Here is a 14,421-nt window from a genome sequence, read left to right on the forward strand (position 1 = left end):
TCCTCATTTGCATATCCCCGTCGGGGGGGGGGGGGCGAACAAAAAAACAAAAAAACTTTTCTCCCGAAATGGTATTTATTAGCATAGCTCCTCCCAAAGGCGGATTGCCTGAAGACAGCGCGTGGCGGGGCTCTGGGTGGGCACAGGTTTATATTAGCATAACCCCGCCCCTCTTGGAATTCCCCTTTTTTTTGCAAACTTGTTTCTTCCTAATCCTAATTAGTATAGCCCCTCCCGTTCCCTGGCCTCGCCTCCTCCCGGAGCATCCGGAGCCTGGCGTCCTACAGGCCGGAGCTCATGTTTATGCAGTATTCATTAGCATAACCCACCCCTTGGTCTCTCCTGACTCCCCCCTAGGCGGTAGCGGCGGCAGCAACAGCGGTGGCGACATGAGCAGCGGGGCGGCGTCCGGGACTGGGCGGGGACGGCCCCGGGGCGGGGGGCCGGGACCCAGGGACCCCCCGCCCGGCGAGACTCACAAGCTGGTGGTCGTGGGCGGCGGCGGCGTGGGCAAGAGCGCACTGACCATCCAGTTTATACAGGTAGTGGGCCCCCACCGGGGAGGGTGTCCCTGAGATGGAGACTTGGAGCCCTTTTAGGATTGCCTGAGACTTTTTTCACTTCTCCCAGAACAATCATTAAGACTCTCCTAAGAGGGTCTCTAACCCCCAAAATCCTCCTCCGATTGCGACTCCAAGTGCCCAGGGCCTCCACCCGCTTCATGAAGGGGAGATTTTTTCCTAATGCGTCCTGAGGCAGATCAGCCTCCCAGAAGTACCAAAGAGCTCTAGTCCCAGTGGAGTACCGTGCTCACCTCCTGGGAGCACCCTAAATTCAGAACAATTACTCCATTCACATCCTAAGCGCTCCCTGAGGCTCGGACTCAGATCTTTCCCAGACCTTGCCTCTAGGACTGGACTGGAACCATCTAGTCCTGAGAAAGGCACCCTGTAACCCCTGCTTGAAGAGGATCCCCCCGCCCCCCAGACCTCAGATTTCAGAAAGATCCTGCTCTACACGACTACTCTAGGAAAGCACCAATATCTGGCAGTACCCCATTCTGCTAGACGGAGACCCCCCCCACCCCCAAGGAAAACCAACCATTTCCCCTTACTAAGTTCCCCACGCAAACTCCCTGCCCTCACCCCTGAAAACCCTGGGTGGCTCCCAAGTCTAGAACTCGGGTTTTTCACAACCTGCTGCTTAGAAGATTCTAGGACCCATAAGAGGACCTCCACTAGCTCGGGAACCTACCCTCCAGAATATTCCAGCCTGTTGTCTCCCTCCAGCATCTCCTAAGGCACTCTGGGCTTTAATCACCTCTCGCCTCCCTTCCTCTGCCTCTCAGTCTGTCAGTCTGTCTCTGTCTGTCTGTCTGTCTGTCTGTCTCTCACACACACACAAGCCTCATCCTCTGCACCCCTTCAAACCTCAGCCCTCAGCAAACACCGCCTAGAGAGGAAGCCACCTTCAGCCCCAGCAGCCAAGTTCTTAAAAGTCCACCCCAGCCCCGGAAACCTCCACCCAGTTCCCACAGGGAGCCTCCCCCACAGCAGAGCCACGCTAGGAAAGCGAGGGCCCACTTGCTGCAGTAGAAGTTCCTGGGTGATACACACACACACACACACAGAGCAATGCCTTTGAGAATCCTACAGTGGGTAAGAAAGAGGCCAGTTCTGAGCCCCTGGCACCTTAGGGCCAAACCTGCAGCTGGCCAGAGGCCTGAATGGAGGCAGCAGGACCCAGTCAGGAAGGGAGAGGCGGGATGAGGGTGGGGCGGCCTCTCAGAAGCTGGGTTGGAACATAGACCTTCCCCAGGGAGGAGACACTGGAGGCTGCTTGTGGAGGAGGGAGTAGAGGAGGTCAGAAGGGGGGGGTGGGGATGGGGGGGCGGAGAGTGGAGGCAGACTGGACAGGCAAGCTAGGCAGCTACTTTGGTCAACAAGATCTCTCAGAAGCTGATCACTGACCATCACCAGACCAAGTGTTACTATTGAACAGGGAATTCTCTCAAACCGGAAAAACTGTTAGATGGTGTAGTGTTTTCATCCTAGGTCCCCAAGTGAGGGAACAGAGGGAAAGTGACTTGTCACAGCTGGGTGTAAGGATGACAAGGGGGCGGGGGATGCTTCATACTGAGGAAAGCAGAGGAAACGGGGAGGATCGGCGACAGTCAGTCAGAAAGGTGGAAACAGCCGCTAGAGAGAAAGGTTGGCCACCCAGAGGATGGGACAGCTCAAGGCAGGGACCAGGGACACGGAGACCCACAGAGAGGGGACGAGAAGGAGGTAGAGATCCCGAGATCCCGAAAAAGGAAGAGAGAGAGAGAGCAGGAGAAAAAGACAGACGGAGTCGAGAGAGAGAGAGAGAGAGAGAGAGAGAGAGGAGATACTGAGATCCAGAGTAGGAAAAAGACCCAGAGAAAGAGAGGGTGACAGAGACCAAGAGAGACAGACCCAGGAGGAGACAGAGACTCAGAGAAAGGATCTAGGGGCAGGACTCACACCCACACACACCAGGATGCTTTGGTGACGGTGGGCTTCTCTGTCCCCCCCCCCCCCAGTCCTACTTTGTGTCTGACTATGACCCCACCATTGAGGATTCCTACACAAAGATGTGCACGGTGGATGGCATCCCTGCGCGGCTGGACAGTGAGGATGGACGGGGCTTGTGTGGGAGGCAGGTGGCGAGGCGGAGGGGACTTGCCCAGGACCTGGGACCCACACATTTCTCTCCCTGACTCCACAGTCCTAGACACCGCAGGACAAGAGGAGTTTGGCGCCATGAGGGAGCAGTACATGCGAGCTGGCAACGGCTTCCTGCTGGTGTTTGCCATTAACGACCGGCAGAGGTGAGCGGGGGTGGGGGGGTGGGGGTGGGGAGCGCTGGTGGATCTGGCTGAGCACGGGGGCAGGTTCCTGGCCCGAGGCTGTCCTCATGTTACTGACTTCTCTTGCAGTTTCAATGAGGTAGGCAAGCTCTTCACGCAGATCCTCAGGGTCAAGGACCGCGACGATTTCCCCATTGTGCTGGTTGGGAACAAGGCAGATCTGGAGACGCAGCGCCAGGTTTGCCATGCCCCCTTTCCTGATAATCCTACTTGAATGGACCTGGGAAGCTCTCTGGCGGCGGGGGGGGGGGGGGGCTGGGGGGGTTGGGGGGCTCTTCTGCTCTGAAACCCTGGTCCCTCTACTGCCACAGCTTTCACTTAGATAGGACCCCCAAGTGGGAGCATCCATTACTGAGGCACACATACTTCCAGAATCACTGGAGGGGCCTGGTCCTTATCCTGATCCCTCTCTCCTAGACAAGGACACCTTTCTTCTTGCTTGCCTCCCAGTTACCTAAAATATTTTCATCATCTTCGTAAGCCTCCAGTAGCCTCTCCTTGGGTCTTCTAGAACTTTCTCTCTTGAACCTGCTGAGGTTATGCAGCACTACCACGCACCTTGGGTCTTCAAGCCTGCCCTCTCCGACTCCCTCCTCCCTTTGTCCCGCGTCTCCTTCCAGGTCCTCCGATCTGAAGCATCCTCCTTCAGCGCTTCCCACCACATGCCTTACTTCGAGGCATCGGCCAAACTGCGCCTGAATGTGGACGAGGCATTTCAGCAGCTGGTGCGGACTGTCCGGTAAGCAGGGGCACCACTTCCTGCCCTCCTGGTCCTTGGCCCTCCCCTCTCATACTCACAGGCTGCCTCCCACAGGAAGTACCAGGAGCAAGAACTCCCGCCTAGCCCCCCCAGCGCTCCCAGGAAGAAGGATCGCGGGTGCCCCTGCGTCCTGCTGTAGCCAGGTAGCCCCAAGTGACCAGCACAGGCTCTCGGGACCAGCTGCCTCGTACTTGCTGTGTGGCCTGAGGCTCTCTCGAGCTGAGCCTCAGTTTCCACCACTGGGTTCCCCAGGACACACTACACCCTCTTACCTTTACTGCTGGCCTCCTGAGGCTACCACTGTGTGCCTTCTGTTAATAACTCCTTTCCCACCCAGGACCCTGGGAGGGTGAGGAGCTCCTTGTCACCGCTGTATATAAGTCCAATCTTTCAGAAAAATAAAGATCACTGCCAAAACTGGAGATCTGTCTTACTGGATGGGTGGGGTGGTTGCTAGAGATGGACCCAGAGTCTCAAGAGTCCAACCTCAGCATCCGTAGCCCAGGTTCTTTTTGATTTTTCAAGATAGGAGTTCTCTGTGCAGTAACCCTGGCTGTCCTGGAACTTGCCTGCCTATGCCTCCCGAGTACTGGGATTTGAAAGTGCGCACCACTATACCTAGCTTTACTTATGTTTTAAAATGAAGCCGGGCGTGGTGGCACACGCCTTTAATCCCAGCACTCGGGAGGCAGAGGCGGGCGGATCGCTGTGAGTTCAAGGCCAGCCTGGTCTACAAAGTGAGTCTAGGACAGCCAAGGCTACACAGAGAAACCCTGTCTCGAAAAACCAAAAAAAAAAAAAAAAAAAAAAATTAAAATGAGAGTGGTCATCTGGTTAGAGGGCCAGGCAGGTAAATGTGTTTGCTGCTAAGGATAACTTTCTGAGTTTAAATCTCAGAACACATATGGTGGGGGGGTAGGGGGGGGGGAGAAAACCAAAACCAAAAAATCCAACTCCTGTAATCTCCTCTGATCTTTAAATGAATGCTATGCATTTTGCACATGTGCTGGGGAGTTTGGTTTTTTGTTTGTTTTTGAGACAGGGTTTCTCTGTGTAACAGCCCTGGCTGTCCTAGACTTTGTTTGGTAAGCAGGCTGGCTTCGAACTCCCATAGACTTGCCTCCCAAGGGCTAGGATTATAGGTGTATGCCACTGTGCCCGGCATGCTGGGTAGTTTTTATGTTAACGTGACACAAACTAAACTCATCTGAGAGGAGGGAACCCCAATTAAGAAAATGCATCCCTAAGATCAGGTTGTGGGAAAGCATTAGTGCATTCTCTTTTTTAAATGTTTATTTTATTTACATGCTTTGAAGTTTTGCCTGCATGTGAGGGTGTTAGATCCCCTGGAACAGACAGTTATAAACTGCCAGGTGGATGCAGGGAATTGAACCCAGGTCCTCTGGAAGAGCAGCCAGTGCTCTTAACTGCTGAGCCATTTCTCCAGCCCTATAGTACATCTTTTTAATTAGTGATTGATGGGGGAGGGCCCGGCCCATGGTGGGTTGTGCCACCCTGGGCTGGTGGGCCAGTTTTATAAGGAAGCAGGCTGAGCAGCCAGTAAGCAGCAACCTGCATAGCCTCTGCCTCAGCTCCTGCCTCCAGGTTCCTGCCCTGCTTGAGTTCCTGTCCTGACTTCCTTCAAAGATGTACAGTGAGTGATGTGGAAGTGGATTCTGTTGTTCTTTTCAAACCCTTCCGTCCTAAATTTGCTTTTTGGTCGTAGTGTTTTATCACAGCAATAGTAAGCCTAACTAAAATACACACACACAGCCGGGCGTGGTGGCGCACGCCTTTAATCCCAGCACTCGGGAGGCAGAGGCAGGCGGATCGCTGTGAGTTCGAGGCCAGCCTGGTCTACAAAGTGAGTCCAGGACAGCCAAGGCTACACAGAAACCCTGTCTCAAAAAACCAAAATAAATAAATAAATAAATAAAATAAAATAAAATAAAATACACACACACTAAATGTAGTAACATTTGTAAAGTTAAGCAGGGATGGTGATACATGCCTCAAACTCCAGCATCTGGAAGGCTGAGGCAGGAGAGTTCAAGCACAAATTCAAGTCCACTTTAACCTCTCTGACAAGACCTTGTCTCGGGGTAAAGAATCTTTTTTTCCTGGAAAGTTCTAGAACTACACTGTTCAATGTGGTGGCTAGACCAGACCCTACATATGGCTGTTAAGAATCCTCAGCCTCATGGTGGTAGGTAGCGCAAGCCTTTAATCCCAGCACTTGGAAGGAAGAGGCAGGGGGGAATCTCTGAGTTGGAGGCTAGCCTGGTCTACAGAGTCCAGGACAGCCAGGGCTACACTGAGAAACCCTGTCTTGAAAAAAACAAATGAATAAAATGTATATGGATGTTTTGCCTGCGTGTCTGTGTGCCGTGTGCATGTAGTCCCTCCGGGCCAATCAGGGCGGCAGATCCTGCAGAGTTGGAGTCACAGTGGCACTGAAAAATGAACCCCAGGCATCTGCACCACCACCAAATGCTCTTAATCAAGCCATCTCCCCTGCCCGTGGACCTTTCTTTGACACATACACTAAATGTGCTCCTCATCTTATCTGTCTTAATTATAAACATGGTTTCTGGGCACACACCTTCACTCCCAGTGCCTGGGAGGCAGAGGCAGGTAGATCTCTGAGTTCGAGGCCAAACTGGTCTATAGAGCAAATTCTGGGACAGCCAAGGGTACACAAAGAAACCCTGCCTCAAAAAACCAGAAAAAAAATGAATAGCTATAATTAATTTCTCCAAGTTCAAAAGTTCAGTAGTCACTCATGGCTAGCAGTGAACCCTAACAGGCAAGGCAATTATGTAAGATCCTGATAGCTGAGGAGGGCCCTACTGGAAGTGCTATTCTAGAAAGTTCCAGGAACTTAGCATACAGTACGAAAACTCTGGCCATCAGGCTCCCACCCTCCACCCTCCGTGTAAAGGAGCAGACTGGCTTCCGGTTCTGAAAGGCAGTCTTTGTATACTTACACGCCAAGCCAGGACCCCCACCAGTCCTGCCGTACATACTGCGTGACAGCTTGGAAGGCTGGGGGCCCAACTTGGTGGCCATAGGACACCAGGCACCAACCTCCAACCCTAAACCGACTCTCCTCGGCTTTACTGAAACAAGGTTTCACACAACCCAGGCTGGCCTCGAACTCCTGCCCCTCCTGGCTTGATCACCCATCACCCAACTCACCAGAGTGGAAGAGCCTCATCTGACCCCCTGCCATCAAATATGTTGGCTTTCACCATGCCTGGGCCTAATTCTCCAACACCTCTCCTACCCACCGCGGGCTCTGTCTCCTGTTCACCGCCCCTGGCAAATGAAATTGAGACTGGTAATTGCGTGCAAGTTGCCTGCCTTAATTCTTCTCTGGGGAAGACACAGGGTACCAGGCTGCCTCATAGGGTAGTGTCTAGTCCCTACTAAACTATCCACAACCCACCGTTTTCTGTCGTCCCAGGACCAATTGCTAGTCTATACTCCAGATTAGAGTGCCGATTAGTAGCATCCCTTTCTGGCTTCACCGAGTCTTGGGGCTGAGCAAGGCTAAGACGTGCAGCAGCAGGCTCACACCCAGGCCCAAGAAGGGGTTGCCCCTTCCAAGAGGACAACCTGCAGCCAGCTGTAGCCTTTTCATCCTTGCCCAGTCAGGGGTTTCCAAGTCTCAGTCGGGGTGGGGGAGGGGGAACAGGACGAGAGCGGGACACTGCTTCTTGCCAGCAAAGGGTCCTGCGGCCCCAGCAGCCCCACCATATGGCAAGCCGCACTTGTTGGCCTGAACGTTCTGGTGTGCCAAGACACACATGATGAAGGGGACAAGTTGCCGCTTGCCCCGAGAAGGAAGCACTAGAACGTGTGTGACAGCTGGCAGGCCATTTTTGGAAAGGACCGGGCTGCTGCCATTCCAAAGTTTCTTAAGACAAGAGTCAAAGGCTGGCACAGCCCGCCTGGCATCTCTCTGGGCACGTGTTTGTGCCTGTGGTAGGGTTTCCGCCCTCTCCCAGGCTCTGGCAACGATTTTCGTGCGGGTGTTTGGGAAAAGGTCTCTCTCTGAAGCCAAGATTGCCCTCTGACTCTGCCCCTCAGGCTCCACAGCACACCAGGCTTGCGCCATCCACCCCCACACCCTCCCCCAGTTTTAAAATGTGTATGGTCACACCAACTGCCCCCCCCCCCAATTTTAAAGTGTGTATGCTCACACCAACTGGCCTGCTTTAACTACAAGAAGCTGAGGGTTAAATTTAGGAACCTGGATTTTACCCAAAAGTCACCACCGCCCTTCCACTCTGGATGGGTGGGCTTTGCAGGTCCAATCTCTGCTCTAGAACTTAAGAGCTGGGACAGCTATCCGGACCCTAGGAAACCCACATCAAGGCACTGCATATTCTGGCCTGCAGGCCACAGTCAGTCCACTCACTAGGAAGCTAACCCTGTCACTCACGTTTCGATTTTAGTGCACACCCCCTCATCGCCCAAGTGCAGCGATGGGGATGCAGGCTCTCCTACGGGATAGGTCAGTGTTCTTACCACTGAGCCATCATCCCAGCCCCGCACTGGGGGAAATTACTAGACAGTAGCTCTTACCAGAAAGACCTGATCCCATCCCTTTTCAGGATAGCCTTGAATTTCCCTGACAACTCCTCCTGGGATCACATGTGAAAACCATTTTGGCCAGCACCTATTAACTTTCTTTTCACATACAGACCTGAGACAAAATACCTGCAACCTCTTGGAGGGCTTCAGGGACACCCTGAACAGCAAATGACTCAGTGACAGAGTTCCTGATGTTCACTATGTACAGGCCCATAGTCCTGAGAGCATCAGACCAACCTAGGCTACCATGAGGTAGGCGGTCTCAAACACTTCTAGGTCACTTATGCTCAGAACTTCCCGGTTGTGGAGGAGACTCCCAGCTCTGTAATAAGAATTGCTACTCATCCAAAAAAAAAAAAAAAAAAAGCCGGGCGTGGTGGCGCATGCCTTTAATCCCAGCACTCGGGAGGCAGAGGCGGGCGGATCACTGTGAGTTTGAGGCCAGCCTGGTCGACAAAGTGAGTCCAGGACAGCCAAGGCTACAGAGAGACCCTGTCTCGAAAAACCAAAAAACCAAAAAAAAAAAAAAAAAAAAAAAGAATTGCTACTCAGCTCCTGAAACTTGTTCTCCCATCAATCAACCTGGAAAGTACATTAAAAATACCCATGGGGGAGAAAAAAAAATCCACTTATTCTTTCAAAGTGGAATTTAACCAGGTGGGGTTGCACATGCCTATAACCCGGCACTTAGGAAGTGGGGGGCAGATGTAGAAATTTAATGTCAGCTGGGTGTTGGTGGCTCACACCTTTAATCCCAGCACTGGGGAGGCAGAGGCAGGCGGATCGCTGCGAGTTCGAGGCCAGCCTGGTCTACAAAGCGAGGCCAGGATAGCCAAGGCTACACAGAGAAACCCTGTGTGGGGGGGGGGAGTTTAATGTCAGCCAGTTACTTGGTAAGCTGAGGCTGCATGAGACCAAAAAGTGGGCTCAGCTGCCTTTGTGGGTTCTGGAAGGAGAAATGGGGTCCTCTGTAAGAGCAGCAAGTGTTCCTAACTACTGAGCTACCTCTCCAGCCACAAGGCCTCCTAGGGAGCCAGAGGGCGGATGACTTAGACAGCTGCCTCCTTGTCAGCCACCATCTCGTAAGGATGCACACTGTGCCCCATGAACATGGCACAGCCCAGACGGAGCCAGTCACTTGACAGTGGAATCCTGCAGCCACAACCCCCTGGGCAGCCTGGAAGATGCCAACCCTTGCTCCCAGGGCCCCGGCTCACCCACCGCCGCAGACAGAGCACTCCAGCCTGCTGGTAAAGTGTTGCTGTTGGGTTTCGTTTGGCTGGTTGTGTGTACACAGTGTATACAAGGTGAGTTGTACAGCGCCCAAGAAAGAGCAAGAGGTCAAGGAGAGGAGGGAACAGGCCAGAAAGGAGCAGGGACAGGACAGAGGAAGGCATTAAAAAATAGAACCACATTGAAAAGACAAAGGGAAGTGGGGCCGAGGGTGGAGGAGACAGACCGCTGTAGAAAAGGAACAGGAGGGGCAGGACGAGGGGAGCCTTCTCACCCTCCCCCTCCACTCCTTCCCCACCCCAGGTATGTACAATAAATAAGATTAAAAATAATTAACAAGATGTTTGGCCCCTCCCACCCAACACCACACACCCTTGGGGAGCAGCCTTTAGCAAAGATGTTGGCCTGGAGGGGGAAGCTTGGGAGGGGAGAGGGGGGTGTCCCCCAGTTCTCTCAAGCCGCCCCACCTCCCTCAACCATACATAGAATTTTCCTATACATTATGTACACGGTGGAGGGGCAGGGGCGATGGCCGTGTTGGGGGGGCTGGGCCAGGGGACAGGGCAAGTGTTACTAAATAGACATTTATACATATATATAAATAATTTCTCTGTACATGAATGGGGGAGGGTGTGAAAGGGAGTAGGGAGGGGGAGGGGCTGTGTGGACACACCCTGGCTGAGGACGACCCCTTCCCTCCTGGCAGCAAGGAAGGCCAGGAGTCAGCTCCAGAGGACAGCTCTGTCCAGCTCTCAGTTCGTGGAGGAGGTGCGGGCCTCGCCAGGCAGGGTGCGGTCACCCACAGCGGCTATGGGCCTGTGCTTGGGCCAGGAGGTCACTGAAGGAGTCAAAGAGCTGCTCTAGCCACGGCTGGTTCCGCATACACTGCTGGACCACCTCCTCTTGGCCCAGGTCCTCGGCACCGCCCTCGATGGCCAGGGTCTGTGGGGAACAAAGGTAAAGCTGTATAGGAAGAAACGGCTAGGGGAGGGATGGGGCAGGGCAGGGTGCCTGAGAAGACGGGGCCCCGGACCCCGAGACTGAAGGAGGGAAGCTACAGCGTAGACCCCTAGCCTAGGGAGGGAGGCTGAGGGCTGGGCTCACCTGGTCTCGGCAGCGCAGGAAGGTGTGGTACTTATAGTGGTGCAGAGCGTGGTAGAGGGTGTAAAACCCGGACTTTTCCAGCTCCACCTTGAATTCCTGCAGACAGAGGGGGGCAGATGGTCAGACGCTGTGGCCAGGGTCACTCGTCACCCCTCTTCCTGGGGGGGGGGGTCACCCCTCCCAGCTCAAGTCATACCTGGGCCCGCACGACGCTTCTCTTGAGCTTGCTGAGTGTCTTGCGGTTATAGGGCTCGCCCGCCGGCCGCAGCCGCACAGCCCCCTCCTCAGGGGAGCCTTCTCCAGTCTGCTCCACCTGCAGCTGTGGGAACGTGTGTAGGGCATCCTGCAGGAAGCCAGAGGGTCAGTGGCCACCTCCCCGGACCCACATACCAGCCAACTCCAGCGCTCAGATCCTTGGGTCATGAGGGGTATCACTGTCCCCCAAGACAATGTCAGGAAATCCTTAGGCGCATTTTGTCTCCCAAGCCTGGCTGTCCTGCCCCTGTGACTCTAGCATGGCCTCAGATCTCACAAGTACCACATTCCTACCCTCCGTCCTGAAACACCCCAATTTATGCGCTCTATGGAATGGGGGAGACAGCTCTGCTCTTGCAGACAACCTAGGTTCAGCTTTAACACCCACACAGAGTGGCTCCCAGCTACAGAAATGGGAGATCTTTTGTTTGTTTTTCCTTTTTTTTAAAGATGTATTTATTACTATATATACAATGCTCTGCCTGCATGTACACCTTCAGGCCAGAAGAGGGCACCAGATCTCATTCTGGATGGTTGTGAGCCACCATGTGGTTGCTGGGAATTGAACTCCGGACCTCTGGAAGATCAGTCAGTGCTCTTAACCTCCGAGCCATCTCTCCAGCCCCTGTTTGTTTGTTTGTTTGATAATTTATTTTTACTTTATATGCATTGGTGTTTTGCCTGCATGTATGTCTGTGTGAGGGTGTCAGATCTTGGAGTTACAGACAGTTGTGAGCTGCCATATGGGTGCTGGGAATTGAACTCGGGTCCTTTGGAAGAGCAGGCAGTGTTCTTGACTGCTGACCCATCTCTCCAGCCCTGTTTGTTTTTCAAGACTGGGTTTCTCTGTGTAGTCTTGGCTGTCTTGGACTCGCTTTGTAGACCAGGCTGGCCTCAAACTCACAGACACACAGACAGTCTCTCTCTCTCTTCTCTCCTCCCTCCCTCCCTGCCTCCCTCCCTCCCTCTCTCTCTCTCTCTCTCTCTCTCTCTTTCTCTCTCTCTCTCTCTCTCTCTCCTGGAGATTGGTAAGTGGTTACAGAAGACCCAGGTTTGTTTCCTTCCCAGCATTTACATGGTGGCTCACAACCATCTTTAATTCCAGTTCCAAGAGACCTGCTGCCCTCTTCTGGCCTCGAGGACACTGCACACACCTGGTGCACATACAGACAGGAAGGTGAAACACTCACATACATAAAATAAACACACCTAAAATTATGCACTGTAATTCATGGTGCCAGCCAGACCTATCCCAGAAGTGTGCACACCAGGTGACTATCTGACCCAAATGCAGCAGCGGTGGCTTACCACCAATCCCAGTTGTCCCTCTCCTTTTTAAAAAGAAAGAAAAGAAAAGAACATCTGATCTCAGGGCTGGAGAGATGGCTCAGTGGTTAGGAGCACTGACTGCTCCTCCAGAGGCCCTGCGTTCAATTCCCAGCAACCACATGGTGGCTCACAACCATCTGTAATGTGATCTGATGTATACTGTATACATAATAAATACAATTTTTTTAAAAAGAAAGAAAAGAAAAGAAAATCTAATCTCAGAGCTGGAGAGATGGCTCAGTGTTAAGAGTACTCTTAAAGCTGGGCGTGGTGGTGCATGTCTTTAGTCCCAGCACTCGGGAGGCAGAGGCAGGCGGATTGGTGTGAGTTCGAGGCCAGCCTGGACTACAAGGTGACTCCAGGACAGCCAAAGCTGCACAGAGAGACCTTGTCTCGAAAAACCAAAAAACTAAAACTAAAAATAAAAAAAAGAGTACTCTTAAACACTGAGCAAGCTCTCCAGCCCCAGAGTTACTTTTTCATCTTGTAACACAGCCTCATTAGGTTGCCCACGATGGCTCTGAGATTTGATTCTCCTGCCTCTGCCTCCCAAATAGCTGAGATGACAGGAGCCATGCACAGACTAATTTACGCGGCAAGTTCCAATGTAGCCAAGGCTACCTAGTAAAGCCTCAACTAAACCAAACCAAAAAACGTAAAAGAATGCAGCTGGGAGCAGTGGTGCACGCCTGTAATCCCAGAACTCAGGGAGGCAGAGGCAGGAGGGTCTGTGAGTTCGAGGCCAGCCTGGTCTACCAAGCGAGTCCAGGACAGCCAGTGCTACACAGAGAAACCCTGTCTTGAAAAACAAAACAAAACAAAACAAAAAACAAGAAAAAGAACACACCAGAACCCTTAGAACCAGACGAACCTTACACCTTTTCCAAATCACACTGACATGTTGCCAGGCATCTCAAAGACCTGACATTCTATCCAAGTATTCTCAGAGACAAATCTACAGGCCTCGGGCCCAGACCCTGCTCTATTTACATCCCCTGTGGACCGCTGGGAAGCCAGAGGCCTCTGCAGCTAGCCCTCATCTTCTCCTGACCAAGCCCAGGGTACCAGGCCTTTGCAATGACCCGCCCCCTCCCCCCTTAGGGAAGTAACCTCAAGTTGGCTGACAACCCACAGCCCAGTCTCCACACCTGATCTGGGCCCCACGCACGGCTCAGGCAGGACCCCACGCACCTGCAGCGCCGGGCTCAGCGACAGCCGCTTCAGGACCTTTTTCTTGTGCTCATTGAGGAGGCCGTCAATCTTCCGCATGGGCGGGAGGTACAGCTCGTCTGCAGGAGCGGGGTTGTCGTCAGCAGACAGCAGCTCCCGGGAGCAGGGTTTGCCGAGGGCCCCCGAATCCCCTTCTCCCCGAGAGCACTGAGCTTGGGGCCAGCCATCCTCCCAGCTTACCATGCGTGTCCTCCAGGGCCTGGATCATGTCCGGGTCCAGGGCTGTGCTGACCAGCATCTCGACATAGCTCCGGTACATTTCCCGCATGGCCCGCGTCTTCAGCAGCCGTCCTGGAACTGCCCGCTCTGGGGAGAGATGGGACAGAGACTCAGGCCAAGATGACGGTGCAGCGAACACTATTTCCAATGGCAAGAACCCACCCGAGATGTAGCCCCTCCCTGGGAAGGCACGGGCAAGGCAAGCCCCTGTTATGGACGCCTCAATGACTGAGCTCAGAGGAGAAAGTGACTTGGCCTGCCCTGGGCGGAATGACACCCTCAAGGCCACAAGAGCAGAGAGTGACAAGAACAATGGTTCACAGCTGGTGAACTAGGCCCCATGGAAACCCACAGAAACACTGAGCCAAGACCAAATGAGAGTGGTGGCACAAGCCTTTACTCCCACTACCTTGGAGTTCGAGGCCATCCAGAGCCACACAGTGAGACTCAATCGAGACAAACAAACCAAACCAAAGGGCAGAGGCCAGGCCTGAGCCATAGCGTGGCTGGTACAGCGCGGATCTAGCACACAAAACACCAAATAAACTATGCACAATGACGTAAGTTTAAAATGCCAGAAGCATCCGGGCGGTGGTGGCGCACGCCTTTAATCCCAGCACTCGGGAGGCAGAGGCAGGTGGATCGCTGTGAGTTCGAGGCCAGCCTGGTCTACAAAGCGAGTCCAGGACAGCCAAGGCTACACAGAGAAGCCCTGTCTGAAAAAAAGGAAAAAAAAATGCCAGAGGCAGAGGCAGGAGGATCAAAAGTTAAAGAGCTACCTAAATACAGAGCAAGTTCCAAG

The 14,421-nt window shown here is 53.4% G+C and overlaps 2 protein-coding genes across 3 annotated transcripts in view; one reads left to right on the forward strand and one right to left on the reverse strand.

The window, feature by feature from the left end:
* The first annotated feature begins 315 nt into the window (after positions 1 to 315).
* On the forward strand, positions 316 to 4,072 carry RRAS (RAS related). Its single transcript, XM_084758655.1, has 6 exons — positions 316 to 542; positions 2,564 to 2,651; positions 2,749 to 2,851; positions 2,960 to 3,068; positions 3,511 to 3,629; positions 3,705 to 4,072. The coding sequence occupies exons 1-6, from the start codon at positions 390 to 392 to the stop codon at positions 3,787 to 3,789; spliced, it is 657 nt and encodes a 218-aa protein (XP_084614781.1). The 5' UTR covers positions 316 to 389; the 3' UTR covers positions 3,790 to 4,072.
* A 5,422-nt stretch (positions 4,073 to 9,494) lies between these two features.
* PRR12 (proline rich 12) overlaps positions 9,495 to 14,421 on the reverse strand; it is a 28,774-nt gene continuing 23,847 nt past the window's right edge. For both annotated transcript variants that reach the window (XM_084758677.1, XM_084758678.1), the window contains exons 10-14: positions 13,581 to 13,706; positions 13,362 to 13,459; positions 10,783 to 10,929; positions 10,587 to 10,682; positions 9,495 to 10,424 (exon numbers count right to left, since the gene is read on the reverse strand). In XM_084758677.1, coding sequence (XP_084614803.1) covers positions 10,278 to 10,424; positions 10,587 to 10,682; positions 10,783 to 10,929; positions 13,362 to 13,459; positions 13,581 to 13,706 — 614 coding nt within the window. In that variant the 3' untranslated portion in view covers positions 9,495 to 10,277. The remainder of the gene's footprint in view (positions 10,425 to 10,586; positions 10,683 to 10,782; positions 10,930 to 13,361; positions 13,460 to 13,580; positions 13,707 to 14,421) is intronic.

The sequence above is a fragment of the Acomys minous genome (genome assembly GCF_964271855.1).
Source record: "Acomys minous genome assembly, chromosome: 2".
Lineage (NCBI taxonomy): Eukaryota > Metazoa > Chordata > Mammalia > Rodentia > Muridae > Acomys > Acomys minous.